Source organism: Nerophis ophidion, linkage group LG16 (genome assembly GCF_033978795.1).
Source record: "Nerophis ophidion isolate RoL-2023_Sa linkage group LG16, RoL_Noph_v1.0, whole genome shotgun sequence".
NCBI classification, from domain to species: domain Eukaryota; kingdom Metazoa; phylum Chordata; class Actinopteri; order Syngnathiformes; family Syngnathidae; genus Nerophis; species Nerophis ophidion.
The window spans coordinates 43,500,967-43,522,183 of NC_084626.1; the positions used below are offsets into that span (position 1 = coordinate 43,500,967).

At 44.6% G+C, this 21,217-nt stretch overlaps 1 protein-coding gene across 4 annotated transcripts in view; it reads left to right on the forward strand.

The window, feature by feature from the left end:
* Nucleotides 1–21,217, forward strand: part of LOC133535433 (plexin-A1-like) — a 508,851-nt gene that overhangs the window by 161,765 nt on the left and 325,869 nt on the right. For all 4 annotated transcript variants that reach the window (XM_061875266.1, XM_061875268.1, XM_061875267.1 and 1 more), the window contains exon 3: nt 868–1,050. In XM_061875266.1, coding sequence (XP_061731250.1) covers nt 868–1,050 — 183 coding nt within the window. The remainder of the gene's footprint in view (nt 1–867; nt 1,051–21,217) is intronic.

Sequence of the window (21,217 nt, forward strand, 5' to 3'; positions counted from 1 at the left end):
TATGGGACACACACACACACACACACACACACACACACACACACACTAACTGGTTATAGCATGATATGGGACACACACACACACACACACACACTAACTGGTTAAGGCATGATTATGGGTCACACACACACTAACTGGTTAAAGCATCATATGGGTCACACACACACACACACACACACACACACACACACACACACACACACACACACACACTCTCTAACTGGTTAAAGCATGATATGGTCACACACACACACACACACACACACACACACACACACACACACACACACACACACACTAACTGGTTATAGCATGATATGGGACACACACACACTAACTGGTTAAAGCATCATATGGGTCACACACACACACACACACACACACACACTAACTGGTTAAAGCATGATATGGGTCACACACACACACACACACACACACACTAACTGGTTAAAGCATGATTATGGATCTCACACACACACTAACTGGTTAAAGCATGATATGGGTCACACACACACACACACACATACTCTATCTGGTTAAAGCATGATTTGCGTCACACACACTAACTGGTTAAAGCATGATTATGGGTCACACACACTAACTGGTTAAATCATGATATGGGACACACACACACACACACACACACACACATACTCTAGAATTGGAATTTAGTTTCCCTATGAAGCTGAGATTGATATCGGATATCTGACCCGAGAATGTGGTTGTGGCTTGTGCAGCCCCTTGAGACACTCGTGATTTAGGACTATATAAGTAAACATTGATTGATTGATTGATTGATTGATATTCACACACCTTATTTGATGAAGTAGTGTTAAGTTTATGATGCATCTGGCCTTGCTTCTGCAGCCTCTGCAGATCGATGACAACTTCTGCGGCCAGGACTTCAACCAGCCTCTGGGCGGGACCAGCACCATCGAGGGCATCCCGCTCTTCATCGACAAGGAAGACGGCATGACCTCGGTGGCCGCCTACGACTACCGCAGCAACACGGTGGCGTTCGTGGGCACGCGCAACGGCAAACTGAAGAAGGTAGGCCACGTTGTTTACTTCCACGCCGCGATTCATTTCCCCTTAACTGCCGAGTTTAACGAGCCATTTGCGGCTCGGGCTTCTCATTGATTGTCATGAAAGATGTAAAAGGTTCTGTTACCACATTCGGGCTGGCCTATAATTTGAAGAGCTCGCTTTCAATCAATGGCCGCGCTCGTCAGCTCTTTGATCGGCGAAGAGGATGAATATAAGTGACCGGTGTATAACTACGCCGGTCTGTGAACGACCGCACTCTTGGGGATCACGTTGAATCTCCCTCTGCTCAGGACCTGTCGATATTACACATATATTATCTTTTGAGCACTTTCTAATGCTGATTTGTGTCTGCACACCATGGGTGTTGTTGATATTGGCCATGTGGCGTTGGAGGGAGGGAAACAATGCAGCTTCAGTCTTGCACATTTGTCAAAATGACAGCCATTCACCGTCTGGACTTTGCTATTCTTGTGGCCTTTCTTCTCTGCCATTGTCCCCGGCTTGATGGATGTGTGCGAGATCTCACTCTGGTCAGCAAGCGTGGACATCCATGCAGAGCATGAATTGATTAACGTGGACTCCGGTTTAAAGAAGTTGAAAAACTTAGTGGTCAGTTGTACTGTGCTGAGCAATCTACTAATGAAAGTTTCAATCAATCAGTCAATCAAAAGCTGACCAAAGGATGAAAAGAGCAACTGGTTATTGTCATGGTACGGCTCGGGTGTTGTTGATCTTGACCCCATTTCTTCTTTAGTATAATTTTTGAGAAATGTTGAGTTGAGATTTTTGTCTCTTGTCTCACTCGATTCCTCTGCTGACCTGGTATTCTATTCTCTGCCCTAGATGTGGTACAATATTTACGTAGTCATTATTAGTCATTCATGTTATCAATTTTTGTTTGCCGTCTAAAAACGTGTTTCTTCCAGTGATTTTGTGTAGTTTGCACAGCTGCCGACCGTTCTGTGGGCGTGCATGCGGACCATGCACAAAGTACACAGGCTGGTCCCCCGGAGAGCACTAGTCATGTTCATGTAGCTTTGCCTGGGGGCTTCAAGAGATGGGGGGTGTCAGAATTTCTGTCAAATGGGTGACTAGTCTTCAGGCTTTGTACACTCACCGTTTTAGAGAAAAATCGATAGAAAACAATTTCGTGGGTACCAAAATTTACAAAATATTGTATCCACTAGGGGTGTAACGGTACGTGTATTTGTATTGAACCGTTTTGGTACAGGGGGTTTGGTTCGGAGGTGTACCGAACGAGTTTCCACACGGACATATTAGGTAGCGCACCGCAGGTTGTGTAAACAATGCAGAGCAAGGCACTACACACGGCAGGCTAGCAGAGATCCGGTCTAGGACAACATGCAAAAGCCAGAGCTGGAAGACCCTCCTTCCTCCTTAAGATCACCCGTTTGGGAACACTTTGACTGCGCGGTGCGATACAACAATGGAGGACGGAGGTTTGCCGGCATTGTTCAGCAGCAGTAGGGTGCGCTTCTGCCAACACATCAAACATGCTAACTCCTTTGAAGCGGCACCACCGCATTCAAGCAGCCTCTCCTTGGCGAGTCAGGCAGGGCTGAAGCAATAACAAATGTTTTTATAGCAGTAGATTTAAGACCATCCATCCATCCATTTTCTATTGCTTGTCTCATTCAGGGTGGCAGAAGGTTGCTGTATTGCATTCAAAACTAGATTTTGATCCACTTCTATGGTAGAAGAACAATTAGTCCATATATCCTCTTACTGGCAAGTTAGCCAGGCTGGGGGGGCGGTGTGTTGACGAATGTGGACCCCGACTTAAACAAGTTGAAAAACTTATTGGGGTGTTACCATTTATTGGTCAATTGTACGGAATATGTACTGTGAAATCTACTAATAAAAGTCTCAATCAGTCAATCAAAAAAAGCACTTTATATGTAGAAAGCTTTTGTAAAGAAACCATTCTGAGCCTTATCTCATTTAGTTTTTATTTTATATATGTTGACCACATTAACCTTGGCAATGGACCCTGTGTGTATATGTATTTTATGCCATTGTTTACAAATTTGGTAAATAACTAACCAAAAAATGTATATTTTGTCTTACTGTATCAAAAATGAACCAAACCGTGACCTAAATCGAGGTACATACCGAACGGAAATTTCTGTGTACCGTTACACCCCTAGTATCCACCTATTGTTATGTTTAATATTTATTTGATAAAAACATTTTACAAGTCGTATTTACTGTTTTTGTGGCTTAGTTAGAGAGAAAAAGAGGATGAGGGATGGGCACGATGAAGGTGGTGTCCACCTGTGCGATGAGCTCATTCCAGCGGTCGTTTGGACGCTCCTGTGGTCAAGGACACAGCGGTGGTCTGGTCATTTGATATTTCTGATGAAAAGTCTCCTCTCAACTTGTAATCATCTGGAACTGCTGGGCTCGGTCTAGACCGTGGTTCTTAACCTGGTCGGAGGTACCGAACCCCACCAGTTTCATATGCGCATTCACCAACATTGTTTGGGGGTATCCATAACACAACGATAGGGAAAAGTTTTAATATACACGATGAGTCGGGTGTGTCTTGACCTCCGCCAAACCCCTAAGGCCGACTCACCGAATCTCTAGGGCAGGGGTAGGGAACCTATGGCTCTCGAGCCAGATGTTGCTCTTTTGATGACCGCATCTGGCTCCCAGATACATCTTAGCTGACATTGCTAAACACGATAAGTACTAATCCCGCTGGTAATCACAGTGTTAAAAATAAACGTTCTCATGCGTTTTAATCCATCCGTTTTCTCCCGCACCTGTTGAAGAGATCGGATTATTGGTAAAACGTATTATATTTATTATTCGAAGTCGAGGCGCACAGCTCGATCACAGGATGCTGAGGGAACACAGAGGACATAAGACAATGGCAGAGGGAAAGCATAGAGAGAGAAGGTACGAGGAGGGAAGCTAGGCTCGGGAGGCTTACTATGAGAGTGAACTATGTTCCAGCACTGGCTCTTCGGTTCCGCTGGTCTTTACGGCGTCTGCCTTCATCAGACCCAGGTGTGCTGATTGCTTATTGGCCACAGCCGTGCAGGCGTTTGGCCGCGACGCGGGAAGAACGAGCAGGTGCGCTGGCTGCAGATTGCATGCAGGATTGTGACAATTTATTAGCCAAAAAGGTTCCCGACCCCTGCTCTATAAGAACCACTAGTCGAGACTTTGGTCAGCGTGTGCCTGCGTTCATCTGGTGCAGATGCGGCCGTGGTTTACTTTGTGAGGACTCGGTGATAGTAAGCCACCCATGTCTGGGTGGAGTGAGGGGTTAGCATGTATACTATAGCACAGAGGAGAGGGATAGTCTAGGAAAACTTGACCTGGACTGGTACCTCTAAAAGGGAAGTAATTATGATGTCCTGACATTTAAAAACCAAATGTTTTACCACATTTATTAACACAACAGAAACGCTAATCACCTTCACAACATGTCTTTGTTATCAAAGTTACCGTATTTTCCGGGCTACAGAGCGCACCAGTATTTATGCTGTAAGAATAATGTCATATTTTTACATATACTAGCCTCACCGGACTATAACTGGAAGATGTATGCTACCAAGGATTTTGAAAAATTTAGTTTTTTGTTTCCAAACGGTGCTCGTCACAAGGCAGTAAAACGGCTGATCGAACAAAACAGAAGTCCTCGTCCTGGACGCACTAGACGCGGAAGTTTTCTCTCCATTCAGCTAAACCGACTCAATGACTCCACGGTGACGTTTCGGTGGATCTACGAAATTGAAACAATACAAAAAGAATGACATTGTAAGTTGATAATAGTAACACGGACACTTGGAAACGTGTTGGCATATTTGTTAATGCTAACGATTCTAGCTGGATTACATCACGATAGCATGTACAAATATTCATGACAACACTCCTACACAAGTATGCATTGTTTTAGTTATATTGTAAAACTTACAAACATTGGTCGAAATAACGAAAGAAGAATCATTTCGAGTAAAAACCATACTTGTATAGAAATTAAGAGCCTTTTTAAAAGCCTTTTTTGTGCAGTTGTAAGGTTTTATTGTCTAAAAAGTGAAGATTATTCTCACTCCCATGACCCCATTTAGTCTTTTGCCTGGGGTTGGCTCTGTATAGCAGACTCCTGCGCTACACTCAGTGGGAAAGGTTGAATAAGAGCCATCTGCTGAGTGCATGTGACCCGTGTGCCAGGTGGCCGGGGTGCCCATAGCCCACTGCGTGCTCCCAGTGACCGTGCCAGGCTCAGGTGGGTTGGTGCCCAGGTTAACGGAGAGAGGAAAATACCTCTCAACTGTTATTTATTTTGCCAAATATTGTACACTAGATTATTCACCTTTTGTCTTGAGTTATTCTGGCGAGCGTCCAAGATCCAATCATTTGTGAATCTGATTGGATGTTGTCCTCAATTTCTGTGTTCTGTGCTGGTGTTGACCAGCAGAGGAAATTAATTGTCCTCTGCATGTTTTTAAAAACTTAACTCAAAACTAACTATGTACATTTATAACCAGGGAATCTGTTTAATGCTTTGAAACGTATGTATGTATGTATCTAGTATTCAACAAGAACCACATCAAATTGAGCTACAGCTGTATGAATAACATGTAACAAATCATTTCAAATCACAATAAAGCAATTGCTAAAGGACTGCCTGCCCCCAGGCCGAACGAATACGAAACCATTAAGGAATGCAACTGCCGCAGGAAACCCTGATTGCCCCTTCAACGGTGGGTGCTTACAAACATCAGTCGTTTACCAAGCAAAGGTAACACGCAAGGACATTAACACATCCGACACGTACGTAGGATTAACTGAAGGAGAGTTTAAAACCTGATGGAATAATCTCAAGGCCTTCTTTAGAAACCGGACCTTGCGGAATTCTACAGAACTCAGCAAGCACATTTGGAACCTGAAAGACAATAATGTGGAATATTCAATAACATGGCAAATTCTTGCATCCAGCACACCTTACAACAGTGGTAATAAAAAATGCAACCTATGCTTAAAAGAGAAACTGTTTATTATACATCATCCAGACCTGTCATCTCTCAACAAGCGCAGCGAAATCATATCAGCATGCCGTCACAGACGGAAACACCTCCTAGGCAACACATGAGCTAATCACCACGCCCTACGCCTGCCTGTACCCACCCACTCTGTGCCCTATACAAACCATTGTATGTGAATGCTTCCATTAAAATTGAGGGAACCCCCCATGAAACAGTTCAGTAGAGATGAAGTAGTCTTGTGATTTTTCCCACACCTACATATTGCGCTCTACCACAATATCAAGCACTATTCTCTGGATAATCCAAGTAAGACATATATGTATACGTATGTATGTATATATGTATACGTATGTAAATATATGCACACACACAATGTGTGTATATATTTACACACACATATACATATATATATATATATATATATATATATATATATATATATATATATATATATGTACACACACACACACAATGTGTATGTATGTATGTATGTATGTATGTATGTTGTGTTAGCCATTGTGTCAGGTCTAATTGACATATTGTTGTGTGTATGTGTACGTGCGTGCGCGCGCGCGTGTGGTTACTTTACATGCAGTCGGCTTTCAGACCCCTGCCAATTTATTTTAAGTTTGTATTCAGAGTATGACTCACATTCTAATGTCCTTCTTTGTGTTGTCTCTATAATAATCATAAACACACGGACTGGTGAAGAGGCTGGGAGGAGTGTGTGCGTGCGTTCGTGTGCGCAAACTGTGTCGTGTCATCCTTTGGCTTCAGCAGCTGAGCCACGAGTTGTTTGACCCAAGCGAGAGCACAGAGGCTGGCTTTGTGCAGGCGTGTGTGGGCCCTGGGTCATGAGTTGACATGTGGTGTTACACACATTAGTTAGCATGTGGTGTTAAACACATTATTTAGCATGTGGTGTTACACACATAAGTTAGCACGTGGTGTTACACACATAACTTAGCATGTGGTGTAACACACATAAAATAGCACATGGCGTAACACACATAAGTTAGCATGTGGTGTAACACACTTGAGTTAGCATGTGATTTAACACATACGTTGATGTGGTGTAACACACATGAGTTAACATGTGGTGTAACACATAAGTTAGCATGTGGTGTAACACACAAGTTAGCATGTGGTGTTACACACAAGTTAGCATGTGGTGTAACACACAAGTTAACATGTGGTGTATCACATACAAGTTGACATGTGGTGTGACACATGATTTTACATGTGGTGTAACACACATGAATTGAAATGTGGTGTAACACCCATGAGTTGAAATGTGCTGTACTACCCATGGGTTGACATGTGGTGTAACACACATTGGTTGACATGTGGTGTAACACACACAGGTTGACATGTGGTGTAACACACCCACGTTGACATGTGGTGTAACAGACACAAATTGGCATGTGGTTTAACACATACGTTGCCATGTGGTGTAACACGTATAAGTTGTAATGTGCTGTAACACACATGGTGTAACGCACAAAAGTTGACGTGGTGTAACACACGAGTTGACAAGTGGTTTAACACATATAAGTTGACATGTGGTGTGACACATATAAGTTGACATGTGGTGTAACACGCATATGTTTTTATGTGGTGTAACACACACGTGGTGTAACACACATGAGTTGGCATGTGGTGTAACACAAATGAGTTGACATGTGGTGTAACACACGTGGCGTAACACACATGAGTTGACATGTGGTGTAACACACATGAGTTGACATGTGGTGTAACACGCATGATTTGACATGTGGTGTAACACGCATGATTTGACATGTGGTGTAACACACATGAGTTGACAAGTGGTGTACCACATGTGGTGTAACACGCATGATTTGACATGTGGTGTAACACGCATGATTTGACATGTGGTGTAACACACATGAGTTGACAAGTGGTGTACCACATGTGGTGTAACACACATGAGTTGACATGTGGTGTAACACACATGAGTTGACATGTGGTGTAACACGCATGATTTGACATGTGGTGTAACACACATGAGTTGACAAGTGGTGTACCACATGTGGTGTAACACAAATGAGTTGACATGTGTAACCCACACGACTTGACATGTGGTGTAACACATGTGGTGTAACCCACACTATTTGACATGTGGTGTAACACACGAGTTGACATGTGGTGTAACACACATGTGGTGTAACCCACACGAGTTGACATGTGGTGTAACACACGAGTTGACATGTGGTGTAACACACATGTGGTGTAACCCACACGAGTTGACATGCGGTGTAACCCACACAAGTTGACATGTGGTGTAACACAGTGGTCCCCAACCACCGGGCCGCGGCCTAGTACCGGGCTGTGGCCCGATTGGTACCTTGCCGCAGAATTTTTTTTTATTCATTTTTTATTTAAAAAAAATATTAAATAAAAATAACAAATTATTATTATTATTTTCATTAAATCAACATAAAAAACACAATATACACTTACAATTAGTGCACCAACCACAAAAACCTCCCTTTTTCATGACAAAGGAAAACAATTTTTTTTTTTTACTAATTTGCATGTTAATAAGCAACTAATTAATGGTGAATATGTGTTCCCCATACTAAAGTGTTACTACAATGCATGTTTGTAAATGAGTAACAATGCACATGAACGTGGTCTCTCTGCTTGATTTGCTCCTCACCTTTTCTTGCCTCCCGATCAAAGATTCCTCTCCCAGGTGTTCACGTGTGACATGCATGTGATCTTCTCCTTCCCTCCATCCTCATCTTCTCTAATGAGGAAGAAGGGCTGACAGCAACCTGGGAGTCCATGCAGTAAACATAAATACACTTGATAATTAGTCACATTTATAAGGGATCGGATTTCTCCACCTTTTACTTGTTATCCTTCAGAAGTGTTAATGATCTATATTTCTAGATGAGTGTTGGTTACTGTCATTGTCCCCTGAACAAAGTGCCACATGTGAAGCAAGCGCCATCCGCTAGTTTCAGACTTCTTTCCCGAAACCTTTTCATTTTTATTGCACTTGTACCGTTTTACTGCACACCTCTCATTCTGCACTTTTCAGTGCCTGCTGAAATTCTCCACTTTCAAGGGTTAATGAGGCAAAATGAAGAGTCCATGAGAGACTGAGCTTGAGGAAAGAAAAAAAACACAACTATATTTTAGAAAGGATGGGCTGAATAATAAATGTGGCAGGCTAGAATCCAATTTGAAAGGGAGATCAGAGGAGCGCAGATAGAAAGAAGCGGGGGTGTTTCCACCGGCCACACCAGGACCTGGGCAGCGGCTTTCTAGGTCATCTCTATCAGACATCTCGGCTTGGAGACGCCTGTGGAGAAAGCATGTTGTTAAACCTTTAGAGCGAAAAGCATGCATTTCAGTCAGGCAATCGAATTGGAACCAAGTCTCTGCGTTCTGTGGTCCCACTCAATGTGAAGGCAGCAGATCTGGAGGCTACTGGGAGTGTTGTGCTATTTTCAGTGCATTCATGAGCATTTTTTTTTTTTTACTGCATTTTAATAATTGATACTAGAGGAGAGGAGTATTGCTCTAAAGCAGGGGGGGCCACATATTTTCTGCAGGCCAGCTACTTTTCAATGGGTCCACCTCATTCAAATATATATAATTTATCTTGGTTTATTTATGAAAGAGAAGTTAACACGGTGTTTAATGATAATACAAGCATGTTTCTTTCAAGAATATTACTTGATTGTGATGACTTGCATGGATTGGAATCAGACAGTAGTGATAAGGTCCACATTTTTTAAATGGAGGAGAAAAAAAGTCCTCCTTTCTGTCCAATACCACTTGGAAGTGCTTCTTTTCTTGTTTGTCTAGCTTCCATACTCGACACACACCCTCTACCATCCACTGACTGACACACCCTCTGCCATCCACTGACTGACACATCCTCCACCATCGACCGACACACCCTCAACCGAGGTCCGTCACACCCTCTCCCAACGACCGACACACCCTACCCCAAGACCGACACACCCTCCGCCATCAACCGACACACCTTCTCCCAACGACCGAAACGCCCTCCGCCATTGACCGACACACCCTCCGCCAACGATCGACACACCTTCCCCCAACGACCGACACGCCCTCCGCCATCGACCGACACACCCTCCGCCATCGACCAACACACCCACCCCCATCGACCGACACACCCTCCCCCAACGACCGACACACCCTCCCCCAACGACCGACACACCCTCTGCCATCGACCGACACACCCTCCCCAAAGACCGACACACCCTCCGCGATCGACCGACACACCCGTCCCCAATGACTGAGACACCCTTCTCCATTGACCGTCATGCCCTCCGCCATCGACCGGCACGCTCTCAACCATTGACTGACACATCCTTCCCCAACGGCCGACACACCCTCCGCCATCGACCGACACACCCTCCCCAACGACCGACACACCCTCCGCGATCGACCAACACACCTGTCCCCAATGACTGAGACACCCTTCTCCATTGACCGTCATGCCCTCCGCCATCGACCAGCACGCTCTCAACCATTGACTGACACATCGTCCCCCAACGGCCGACACACCCTCCGCCATTGACCGAAACAACCTCCCCCAACGACCGACACACCCTCCACCATCGACCGAAACACCGTCCCCCAACGACTGACCCACCCTCAGCCATCAACCAACACGCTCTCAACCATCGACCGACACACCCCCCGCCATCGACCGAAACACCCTCCCCCAACGACCGACACACCCTCCGCCAACGACCGACACATCCTCAGCCATCGACCGACACGCTCTCAACCATCGACCGACACACCCTCCCCCAACGGCCGACACACCCTCCGCCATCGACCGTCACACCCTCCCCCATCAACCGACACGCTCTTAACCAACGACCGACACACCCACCCCCAACGACCGACACACCCTCCGCCATCGACCGTCACACCCACCCCCAACGACCGACACACCCTCAGCCATCAACCGACACGCTCTCAACCTTTGACCGACACACCCTCCGCCATCGACCGAAACACCCTCCCCCAACGACCGACACACCCTCCGCCAACGACCGACACATCCTCAGCCATCGACCGACACGCTCTCAACCATCGACCAACACACCCTCCCCCAACGGCCGACACACCCCCCGCCATCGACCGAAACACCCTCCCCCAACGACCGACACACCCTCCGCCAACGACCGACACATCCTCAGCCATCGACCGACACGCTCTCAACCATCGACCAACACACCCTCCCCCAACGGCCGACACACCCTCCGCCATCGACCGTCACACCCTCCCCCATCAACCGACACGCTCTTAACCAACGACCGACACACCCACCCCCAACGACCGACACACCCTCCGCCATCGACCGTCACACCCACCCCCAACGACCGACACACCCTCCCCCAACGACCGACCCACCCTCAGCCATCAACCGACACGCTCTCAACCTTCGACCGACACACCCTCCGCCATCGACCGACACACCCTCCGCCAATGACTGTCACACCCTCCCCCACGACCGACACACCCCCCCCACAACCAACACACCCTCCCCCAACGACCCACACACCCTCCCCCATCGACCGACACACCTTCCCCCAACGACCAACACACCCTCCCCCAACGACCGACCCACCCTCCCCCATCGACCGACACACCCTCCCCCAACGACCAACACACCCTCCCCCAACGATCGACACACCCTCTTCCATTGACAGACACACCCTATTTTATGTATGCAAACATTCCTAGCACAGGTTATCCAAGGTCTAGGTCATAACTGGAGCTAAAATGTGTTACAACATAGCATCTGCATAAAAGTCACAGCTAGATCCAGTGGTCTAGTGGTTCAAGTGTCTGCCCTGAGATCACTAGGTTGTGAGTTCAAACCCCGAATGAGTCATACCAAAGACTATAGAAAATGGGAGCCATTACCTCCCTGCTTGGCACTCAGCACCAAGGAGTGGAATTGGGGGTTAAATCACCAATAATTATTCCTGGGCGTGGCCACCGCTGCTGCTCACTGCTCCCTTCACCTCCCAGGGGGTGAACAAGGGGAAGGGTCACAGAAAGGACCCATTTCACCACACCTAGTGTGTGTGTGTGTGACTATCATTGGTACTTGAACTCTGAGACAAGCAGGAATGCATTGAGGGAGGTGGATAATTAGTCATGCCTGCTGTGTGATGATGATGATGATGATGATGTGCACATGTGATGTTGTGGCCTTCACACAGCAAATGTCTTCCATGTGAAGCCAGTTTAAGTTGAACACATCACACATTCAACCACGTCATCTGCAGCTTTTGCAAATGCAAAAGTTCAAAAGTTGACATACACTTGTAAAGAACATCATGTCATGAGTTTTCAAATACTTTTCGGCAAAATAGTGTATGTCAACTTTTGAGCACAAATGTACATTCCTAGAAGCGCACACATCATCCAGAAGGACTAATCCGAATGATGTCCTGTAAATGTATTAACCGGGCGAGGCGTGCTAGGAACATGAGTGTTTGCGTTCTTCACGGCAGAGGAACTGATTTGGTTGCGACGTATTTAAAGGGGAACATTATCACCAAACCTATGCAAGCGTCAATATATACCTTGATGGTGCAGAAAAAAGACCATGTATTTTTTTAACCGATTTCCGAACTCTAAATGGGTGAATTTTGGCGAATTAAACGCCTTTCTGTTAATCGGTCTTTTAGCGATGACATCAGAACGTGACGTCACCGAGGTAACACACCCGCCATTTTCATTTTCACATTACAAACACCGGGTCTCAGCTCTGTTATTTTCCGTTTTTTCGACTATTTTTTGGAACCTTGGAGACATCATGCCTTGTCGGTGTGTTGTCGGAGGGTGTAACAACACTAACAGGGATAGATTCAAGTTGCACCACTGGCAAGAAATCTGCCGCCAGACCCCCATTGAATGTACCAAAGTGTCTTCACATTTTACCGGCGATGCTAAGACAGACATGGCACAGAAATGTATGGATAACCTGCAGATGCATTTGCAACGATTAAGTCAACGAAATCACAAAGGCAAGTTTTGTTGATGTTGTTGACTTATCTGCTAATCAGACATATTTGGTCGCGGCATGACTGCCAGCTAATCGATGCTAACATTCTACGCTAATCGATGCTAACATGCTATTTACGCTAGATGTATGTACATTTGAAACTAGATACCCACATTTAATGCGAAACAAACACTTACCAATCGACGGATTTAAGTTGCTCCAGTGTCACAAGATGCGAAAGTCCTGATCGTTTGGTCCGCACATTTGACCGGCGATGCTAAGGCAGACATGGCACAGAGATGTATGGATAACCTGCAGATGCATTTGCAACGACTAAGTCAACGAAATCACAAAGGTGAGTTTTGTTGATGTTGTTGACTTATGTGCTTATCAGACATATTTGGTCAAGGCATGACTGCCAGCTAATCGATGCTAACATGCTACGCTAATAGATGCCAACATGCTATTTACGCTAGCTGTATGTACATTTGAAACTAGATACCCACATTTAATGCGAAACAAACACTTACCAATCGACGGATTTAAGTTGCTCCAGTGTCACAAGATGCGAAAGTCCTGATCGTTTGGTCCGCACATTTGACCGGCGATGCTAAGACAGACATGGCACAGAGATGTATGGATAACCTGCAGATGCATTTGCAACGATTAAGTCAACGAAATCACAAAGGTGAGTTTTGTTGATTTGGTTGACTTATGTGCTAATCAGACATATTTGGTCGCAGCATGACTGCCAGCTAATTGATGCTAACATGCTACGCTAATTGATGCTAACATGCTATTTACGCTAGTTGTATGTACATTTGAAACTAGATAACCGTATTTAATGCGAAACAAACACTTACCAATCAACGGATTTAAGTTGCTCCAGTGTCACAAGATGCGAAAGTCCTGATTGTTTGGTCCGCACATTTTACCGGCGATGCTAAGACAGACATGGCACAGAGATGTATGGATAACCTGCAGATGCATTTGCAACGACTAAGTCAACGAAATCACAAAGGTGAGTTTTGTTGATGTTGTTGACTTATGTGCTAATCAGACATATTTGGTCGCAGCATGACTGCCAGCTAATCGATGCTAACATGCTACGCTAATCGATGCTAACATGCTACGCTAATCGATGCCAACATGCTATTTACGCTAGCTGTATATACATTTGAAACTAGATACCCACATTTAATGCCAAACAAACACTTACCAATCGACGGATTTAAGTTGCTCCAGTGTAACAAGATGCGAAAGTCCTGATCGTTTGGTCCGCACATTTGACCGGCGATGCTAAGACAGACATGGCACAGAGATGTATGGATAACCTGCAGATGCATTTGCAACGATTAAGTCAACGAAATCACAAAGGTGAGTTTTGTTGATGTTGTTGACTTATGTGCTAATCAGACATATTTGGTCGCAGCATGACTGCCAGCTAATCGATACTAACATGCTACGCTAATTGATGCTAACATGCTATTTACGCTAGCTGTATGTACATTTGAAACTAGATACCCACATTTAATGCGAAACAAACACTTACCAATCGACAGATTTAAGTTGCTCCAGTGTCACAAGATGCGAAAGTCCTGATTGTTTGGTCCGCACATTTTACCGGCGATGCTAAGACAGACATGGCACAGAGATGTGTGGATAACCTGCAGATGCATTTGCAACGATTAAGTCAACGAAATCACAAAGGTGAGTTTTGTTGATGTTGTTGACTTATGTGCTAATCAGACATATTTGGTCGCAGCATGACTGTCAGCTAATTGATGCTAACATGCTATTTTCGCTAGCTGTACGTACATTTGAAACTAGATACCCACATTTAATGCGAAACAAACACTTACCAATCGACGGATTTAAGTTGCTCCAGTGTCACAAGATGCGAAAGTCCTGATCGTTTGGTCCGCACATTTGACCGGCGATGCTAAGACAGACATGGCACAGAGATGTATGGATAACCTGCAGATGCATTTGCAACCATTAAGTCAACGAAATCACAAAGGTGAGTTTTGTTGATGTTGTCGACATATGTGCTAATCAAACATATTTGGTCGCAGCGTGACTGCCAGCTAATCGATGCTAACATGCTACACTAATTGATGCCAACATGCTATTTACGCTAGCTGTACGTACATTTGAAACTAGATACCCACATTTAATGCAAAACAAACACTTACCAATCGACGGATTTAAGTTGCTCCAGTGTCACAAGATGCGAAAGTCCTGATCGTTTGGTCCGCACATTTTACCGGCGATGCTAATAAGGCAGCCATGGCACAGAGATGTATGGATAACCTGCAGATGCATTTGCAACGATTAAGTCAACGAAGTTTTGTTGATGTTGTTGACTTCTGTGCTAATCAGACATATTTGGTCAAGGCATGACTGCCAGCTAATCGATGCTAACATTCTACGCTAATTGATGCTAACATGCTATTTACGCTAGCTGTATGTACATTTGAAACTACCCATCCATCCATTTCCTACCGCTTATTCCCTTTTGGGGTCGCGGGGGGCGCTGGCGCCGATCTCAGCTACAATCGGGCGGAAGGCGGGGTACACCCTGGACAAGTCGCTACCTCATCGCAGGGCCAACACAGATAGACGGACAACATTCACACTCACATTCACACACTAGGGCTAATTTAGTGTTGCCAATCAACCTATCCCCAGGTGCATGTCTTTGGAACTAGATACCCACATTTAATGCCAAACAAACACTTACCAATCAGTGGATTTAAGTTGCTCCAGTGTCACGAGATGCGAAAGTCCTGATCGTTTGATCCGCACATTTTACCGGCGATGCTAATAAGCCAGCCATGCTATGGGCCACTACATTAGGTACACCAATGCTATGGCCGAATAGCGTCAATAGCTTCAATTTCTTCTTCAATTTCGTTTTCGCTATCTGCCTCCATACTCCGACCATCTGTTTCAATACATGCGTAATCTGTTGAATCGCTTAAATTGCTGAAATCCGAGTCTGAATCCGAGCTAATGTCGCTATATCTTGCTGTGCTAACCACCATGTTTGTTAATATTGGCAGCACTGTATGACGTCACAGGGAAATGGATAGTGGTTTCGAAGATAGCGAAAATAAGGCACTTTAAAGCTTTATTTAGGGATATTCCGGGACCGGTAAAATTTTGAAAAAAACTTCAAAAAATACAACAAGCCACTGGGAACTGATTTTTATTGTTTTTAAGCCTTTAGAAATTGTGATAATGTTCCGCTTTAAAGCGCATATTAGCTGAGTGGGAGTTGAAAGGTGTGCCCCCTCCCTCTCTTCTGGGGACGACCACTAAAAGGTAATGTAGCTTCACCACCTGGCATTTAGGAGCTGATGGGGCGTGTCCAGCCAAGGCAGACTCTCCTCCGCCAAATACCACCTGGGAGGATGCTGCTGGGTTTAATCGCAGGCAAAGGAGTGGTGCTGAGTGGACGTTTAGTCAGAGCTCATGTCGGCCCACTGTGCTGCTTGTGCCCCACCTTCTCTGGACATAACTCACCTCCTATTCTACCACCGTGGGAACATACTCCTCAGCATCATCAGGTGACGGTGTGATGGGCTCTATATATATACTTCATGGTCTAAGGGTAACTATGGTGACAAGTCAAAACACATATCTAGTAGCTGTCAATCAATCATATTATATTATATCTTAAATAATATTGTGAGAGTCCAGTCCATAGTGGATCTAACATAATAGTGTGAGAGTCCAGTCCATAGTGGATCTAACATAATAGTGAGAGTCCAGTCCATAGTGGATCTAACATAATACTGTGAGAGTCCAGTCCATAGTGGATCTAACATAATAGTGAGAGTCCAGTCCATAGTGGATCTAGCGTAATATTGTGAGAGTCTAGTCCATAGTGGATCTAACATGATATTGTGAGAGTCCAGTCCATACTGGATCTAACATAATAGTGAGAGTCCAGTCCATAGTGGATCTAGCGTAATATTGTGAGAGTCCAGTCCATAGTGGATCTAACATAATAGTGAGAGTCCAGTCCATAGTGGATCTAACATAATATTGTGAGAGTCCAGTCCATAGTGGATCTAACATAATAGTGAGAGTCCAGTCCATAGTGGATCTAACATAATAGTGTGAGAGTCCAGTCCATAGTGGATCTAACATAATAGTGTGAGAGTCCAGGCCATAGTGGATCTAACATAATAGTGAGAGTCCAGTCCATAGTGGATCTAACATAATAGTGAGTGTCCAGTCCATAGTGGATCTAACATAAGAGTGTGAGAGTCCAGTCCATGGTGGATCTAACATAATAGTGAGAGTCCAGTCCATAGTGGTTCTAACATAATAGTGTTAGTCCAGTCCATAATGGATCTAACATAATAGTGAGAGTCCAGTCCATAGTGGATCTGACATAATAGTGTGAGAGTCCAGTCCATAGTGGATCTAACATAATAGTGAGAGTCCAGTCCATAGTGGATCTAACATAATAGTGAGAGTCCAGTCCATAGTGGATATAACATAATAGTGTGAGAGTCCAGTCCATAGTGGATCTAACATTAAAGTGAAAATCCAGTCCATAGTGGATCTAACATAATAGTGTGAGAGTCCAGTCCATAGTGGATCTAACATTAAAGTGAAAATCCAGTCCATAGTGGATCTAACATAATAGTGAGAGTCCAGTCCATAGTGGATCTAACATAATAGTGTGAGGGTCCAGTCCAAAGTGGATCTAACACATTTTGAGAGTCTAGTCCATAGTGGATCCAACATAATAGTAAGAGTCCAGTCCATAGTGGATCCAACATAATAGTGTGAGTCCATTCAATTCGTGGATTTCACATAAAAGTGAGAGTCCAGTCCTTAGTGGATCTAACATAATAGTGAAAGTCCAGTCCACAGTGGGGCCAGCAGGAGACCATCCCGAGCAGAGACAGGTCAACAGAGCAGACATGTCCCCAACCGATGCATAGGCGAGTTGTCCACCCGGGGTCCATACTTTAGACAACCAGTGCTTCATCCGTGGCCACCAATCCTGTAATGGATCAGGATACACTGATCTAAACTTTGGACCTCTATATTCATATTCCCTGGTTCTAGGCAAGACTCGAGCAGCAGCATTTTTGGATGCACTGTACAGCTCGTTAAGAGCGCCCAGCGAGAAGCCATCCATTATCCACCACAAAATGGGAGCATATTTTGTACTTTTCAGCACGATATGTTTGCTTCTTGTCAGCCTCGTGTCAGGAATGTCCTCTTGGATTTTGGCTCTCGCGGCTTAAATTGGACTAATTATTTCCAGCAGCTTAGGGCTTTATTAAAGCATTAGTGGACCAAAGAAAAAAAAAGATTATGGCATTGTTATTTGAACAGCTGACTTTGTAGCGTCCTGATTTTTTTCCCCCCATTAAGCTGTTTGTAATTAACGAGGCTCACTTATTCAATGTCACGCAGAGGCTGTCTTTGCACGCAGATTTTTATACTTTTGTCCTCACCTCCAGACATCTTTCCTAAAACCTGTCTTCAATAATGAAATAAATACTCTTCCATCTACTTAGTGTGAAGTGAAGTGAATTGTATTTATATAGCGCTTTTTCTCTAGTGACTCAAAGCGCTTTACATAGTGAAACCCAATATCTAAGTTACATTTAAACCAGTGTGGGTGGCACTGGGAGCAGGTGGGTAAAGTGTCTTGCCCAAGGACACAAAGGCAGTAACTTGGATGGCGGAAGCGGGGATCGAACCTGCAACCCTCAAGTTGCTGGCACGGCTGCTCTACCAACCGAGCTATGCCGCCCCTTACTTACCTTATTTTTCGGACCACAGGGTGCACCAGATTAAAAGGCGCATTAAAGGCATACTTGCCAACCCTCCCGGATTTTCCGCTAGACTCCCGAAATTCAGCGTCCCTCCCGAAAACCTCCCGGGACAAATTTTGTCCAGCTTCATGCGGACCCGAGTAAGAACAGCCTGTTTTCTAGTCCGCTTTCCCACAATATAAACAGTGTGTCTGCCCAATGACGTTATAACTGTAGAATGATCGAGGGCGAGTTCTTGGTTTTTTATGTGGGTTTATTGTTAGGCAGTTCCATTAACTTCCTCCCAGCGCGGTAGCAACACACAACAACAGCAGTCACGTTTTCGTTTACTGTAAAGCAGTTTGTCTGCCATAAACAGCAATGTTGTGACACACTTAAACTGGACAATACAGCCATCTACTGTACATGCATATGTGACATGAACATCTCCGGCTGTTAGAGAGTGCAGTGCACAACTGCGCACACAACAAGGAGACGAAGCAGAAGAGCGATGAATGACTGTTATGTGTGTGGAAATGTGGAAATAAATGAACAATGAAATTCAAGTATTTCTTTTATTTATACATATATATATATATATATATATATATATATATATATATATATATATATATATATATATATATATATATATATAGCTAGAATTCACTGGAAGTCAAATATTTTTTATACATACATATATATGTATATATGAAATACTTGACTTGGTGAATTCTAGCTGTATTTATACTCCTCCTCTCTTAACCACGCCCCCCGCCCAACCCCCGGAAGGGACCGAAGAAAGGGGTGGGTGGGTGTAAGGATCCGTGTAACTCGGCCTGTCGCCATCTTGTCTCCAGCCTGGGGATGCAATAGACTACAGACTGTTGTGAAGTAGGCCAGCTTCGTCGCGTGAAGAAGCCTGCAACTTTTTGTTGTTTTCCACTCCATTTGCTGAATGGGGATATAGGATATATATCAATCAATCAATCAATCAATGTTTATTTATATAGCCCCAAATCACAAATGTCTCAAAGGACTGCACAAATCATTACGACTACAACATCCTCGGAAGAACCCACAAAAGGGCAAGGAAAACTCACACCCAGTGGGCAGGGAGAATTCACATCCAGTGGGACGCCAGTGACAATGCTGACTATGAGAAACCTTGGAGAGGACCTCAGATGTGGGCAACCCCCCCCCTCTAGGGGACCGAAAGCAATGGATGTCGAGCGGGTCTAACATGATACTGTGAAAGTTCAATCCATAGTGGCAGCAGCGAGAGTCCCGTCCACAGGAAACCATCTCAAGCGGATCAGCAGCGTAGAGATGTCCCCAACCGATACAGGCGAGCGGTCCATCCTGGGTCCCGAGGAGCGGTCCATCCTGGGTCTCGACTCTGGACAGCCAGTACTTCATCCATGGTCATCGGACCGGACCCCCTCCACAAGGGAGGGGGGGACATAGGAGAAAGAAAAGAAGCGGCAGATCAACTGGTCTAAAAAGGAGGTTTATTTAAAGGCTAGAGTATACAGATGAGTTTTAAGATGAGACTTAAATGCTTCTACTGAGGTAGCATCTCGAACTGTTACCGGGAGGGCATTCCAGAGTACTGGAATGCCCTCCCGGTAACAGTTCGAGATGCTACCTCTCAATATTTTTTCCATAAAGTAAAAACAAAACCGTCCTAGTTACCTGAGATACTAAAATAATGACTTACGAAGTCAAATTATTGTCTTAGTGTATGTAAGCGTTTGTAATAAACGTTTGAAAAAAAGAGTTAAAAGTGGGGCCACATGCTCAACTCCTCATGCTTAATTTATAGCATTTGGGCTACTATAGTTAATTTTTATTATGTAAATGCTATCTTTTTTTATCAACAAGTGATAGCAGGGACCCTGCCATTCAAAACAAGGCTGCTACATTACTAATGATTACTGTAACTATAGCTGGTGGCTATAGTTACATTTCACCGGTTCATGGCAGCTTTGTGTTATTTGAGTAAACATTGCAACATTTTCTTGTCACATGTCACCTGTTTACTCTTTTATACCACTTTGTTTTTTTTTTGATCGTATTTTTACAATGTGCTTGAGCCGTTAAAAAATTACCGCAAATGGCCCCCGGGCCGCACTTTGGACACCCCTGGTTTAGGCGGTTTGTTAAGGCGGCCGCCTTAGCAACAAAGCGCTGTGGGAAACTCTGCTTATGTAAGGCTGGATTTTTGAGGAAATCTAAGGATTTTAAGTGCGCCTTATAGTCCGAAAAACACAATACTTGGCTCATGTTTCATCTATCGTCTTAGAACTAGCAGTCTTGATTTGTTT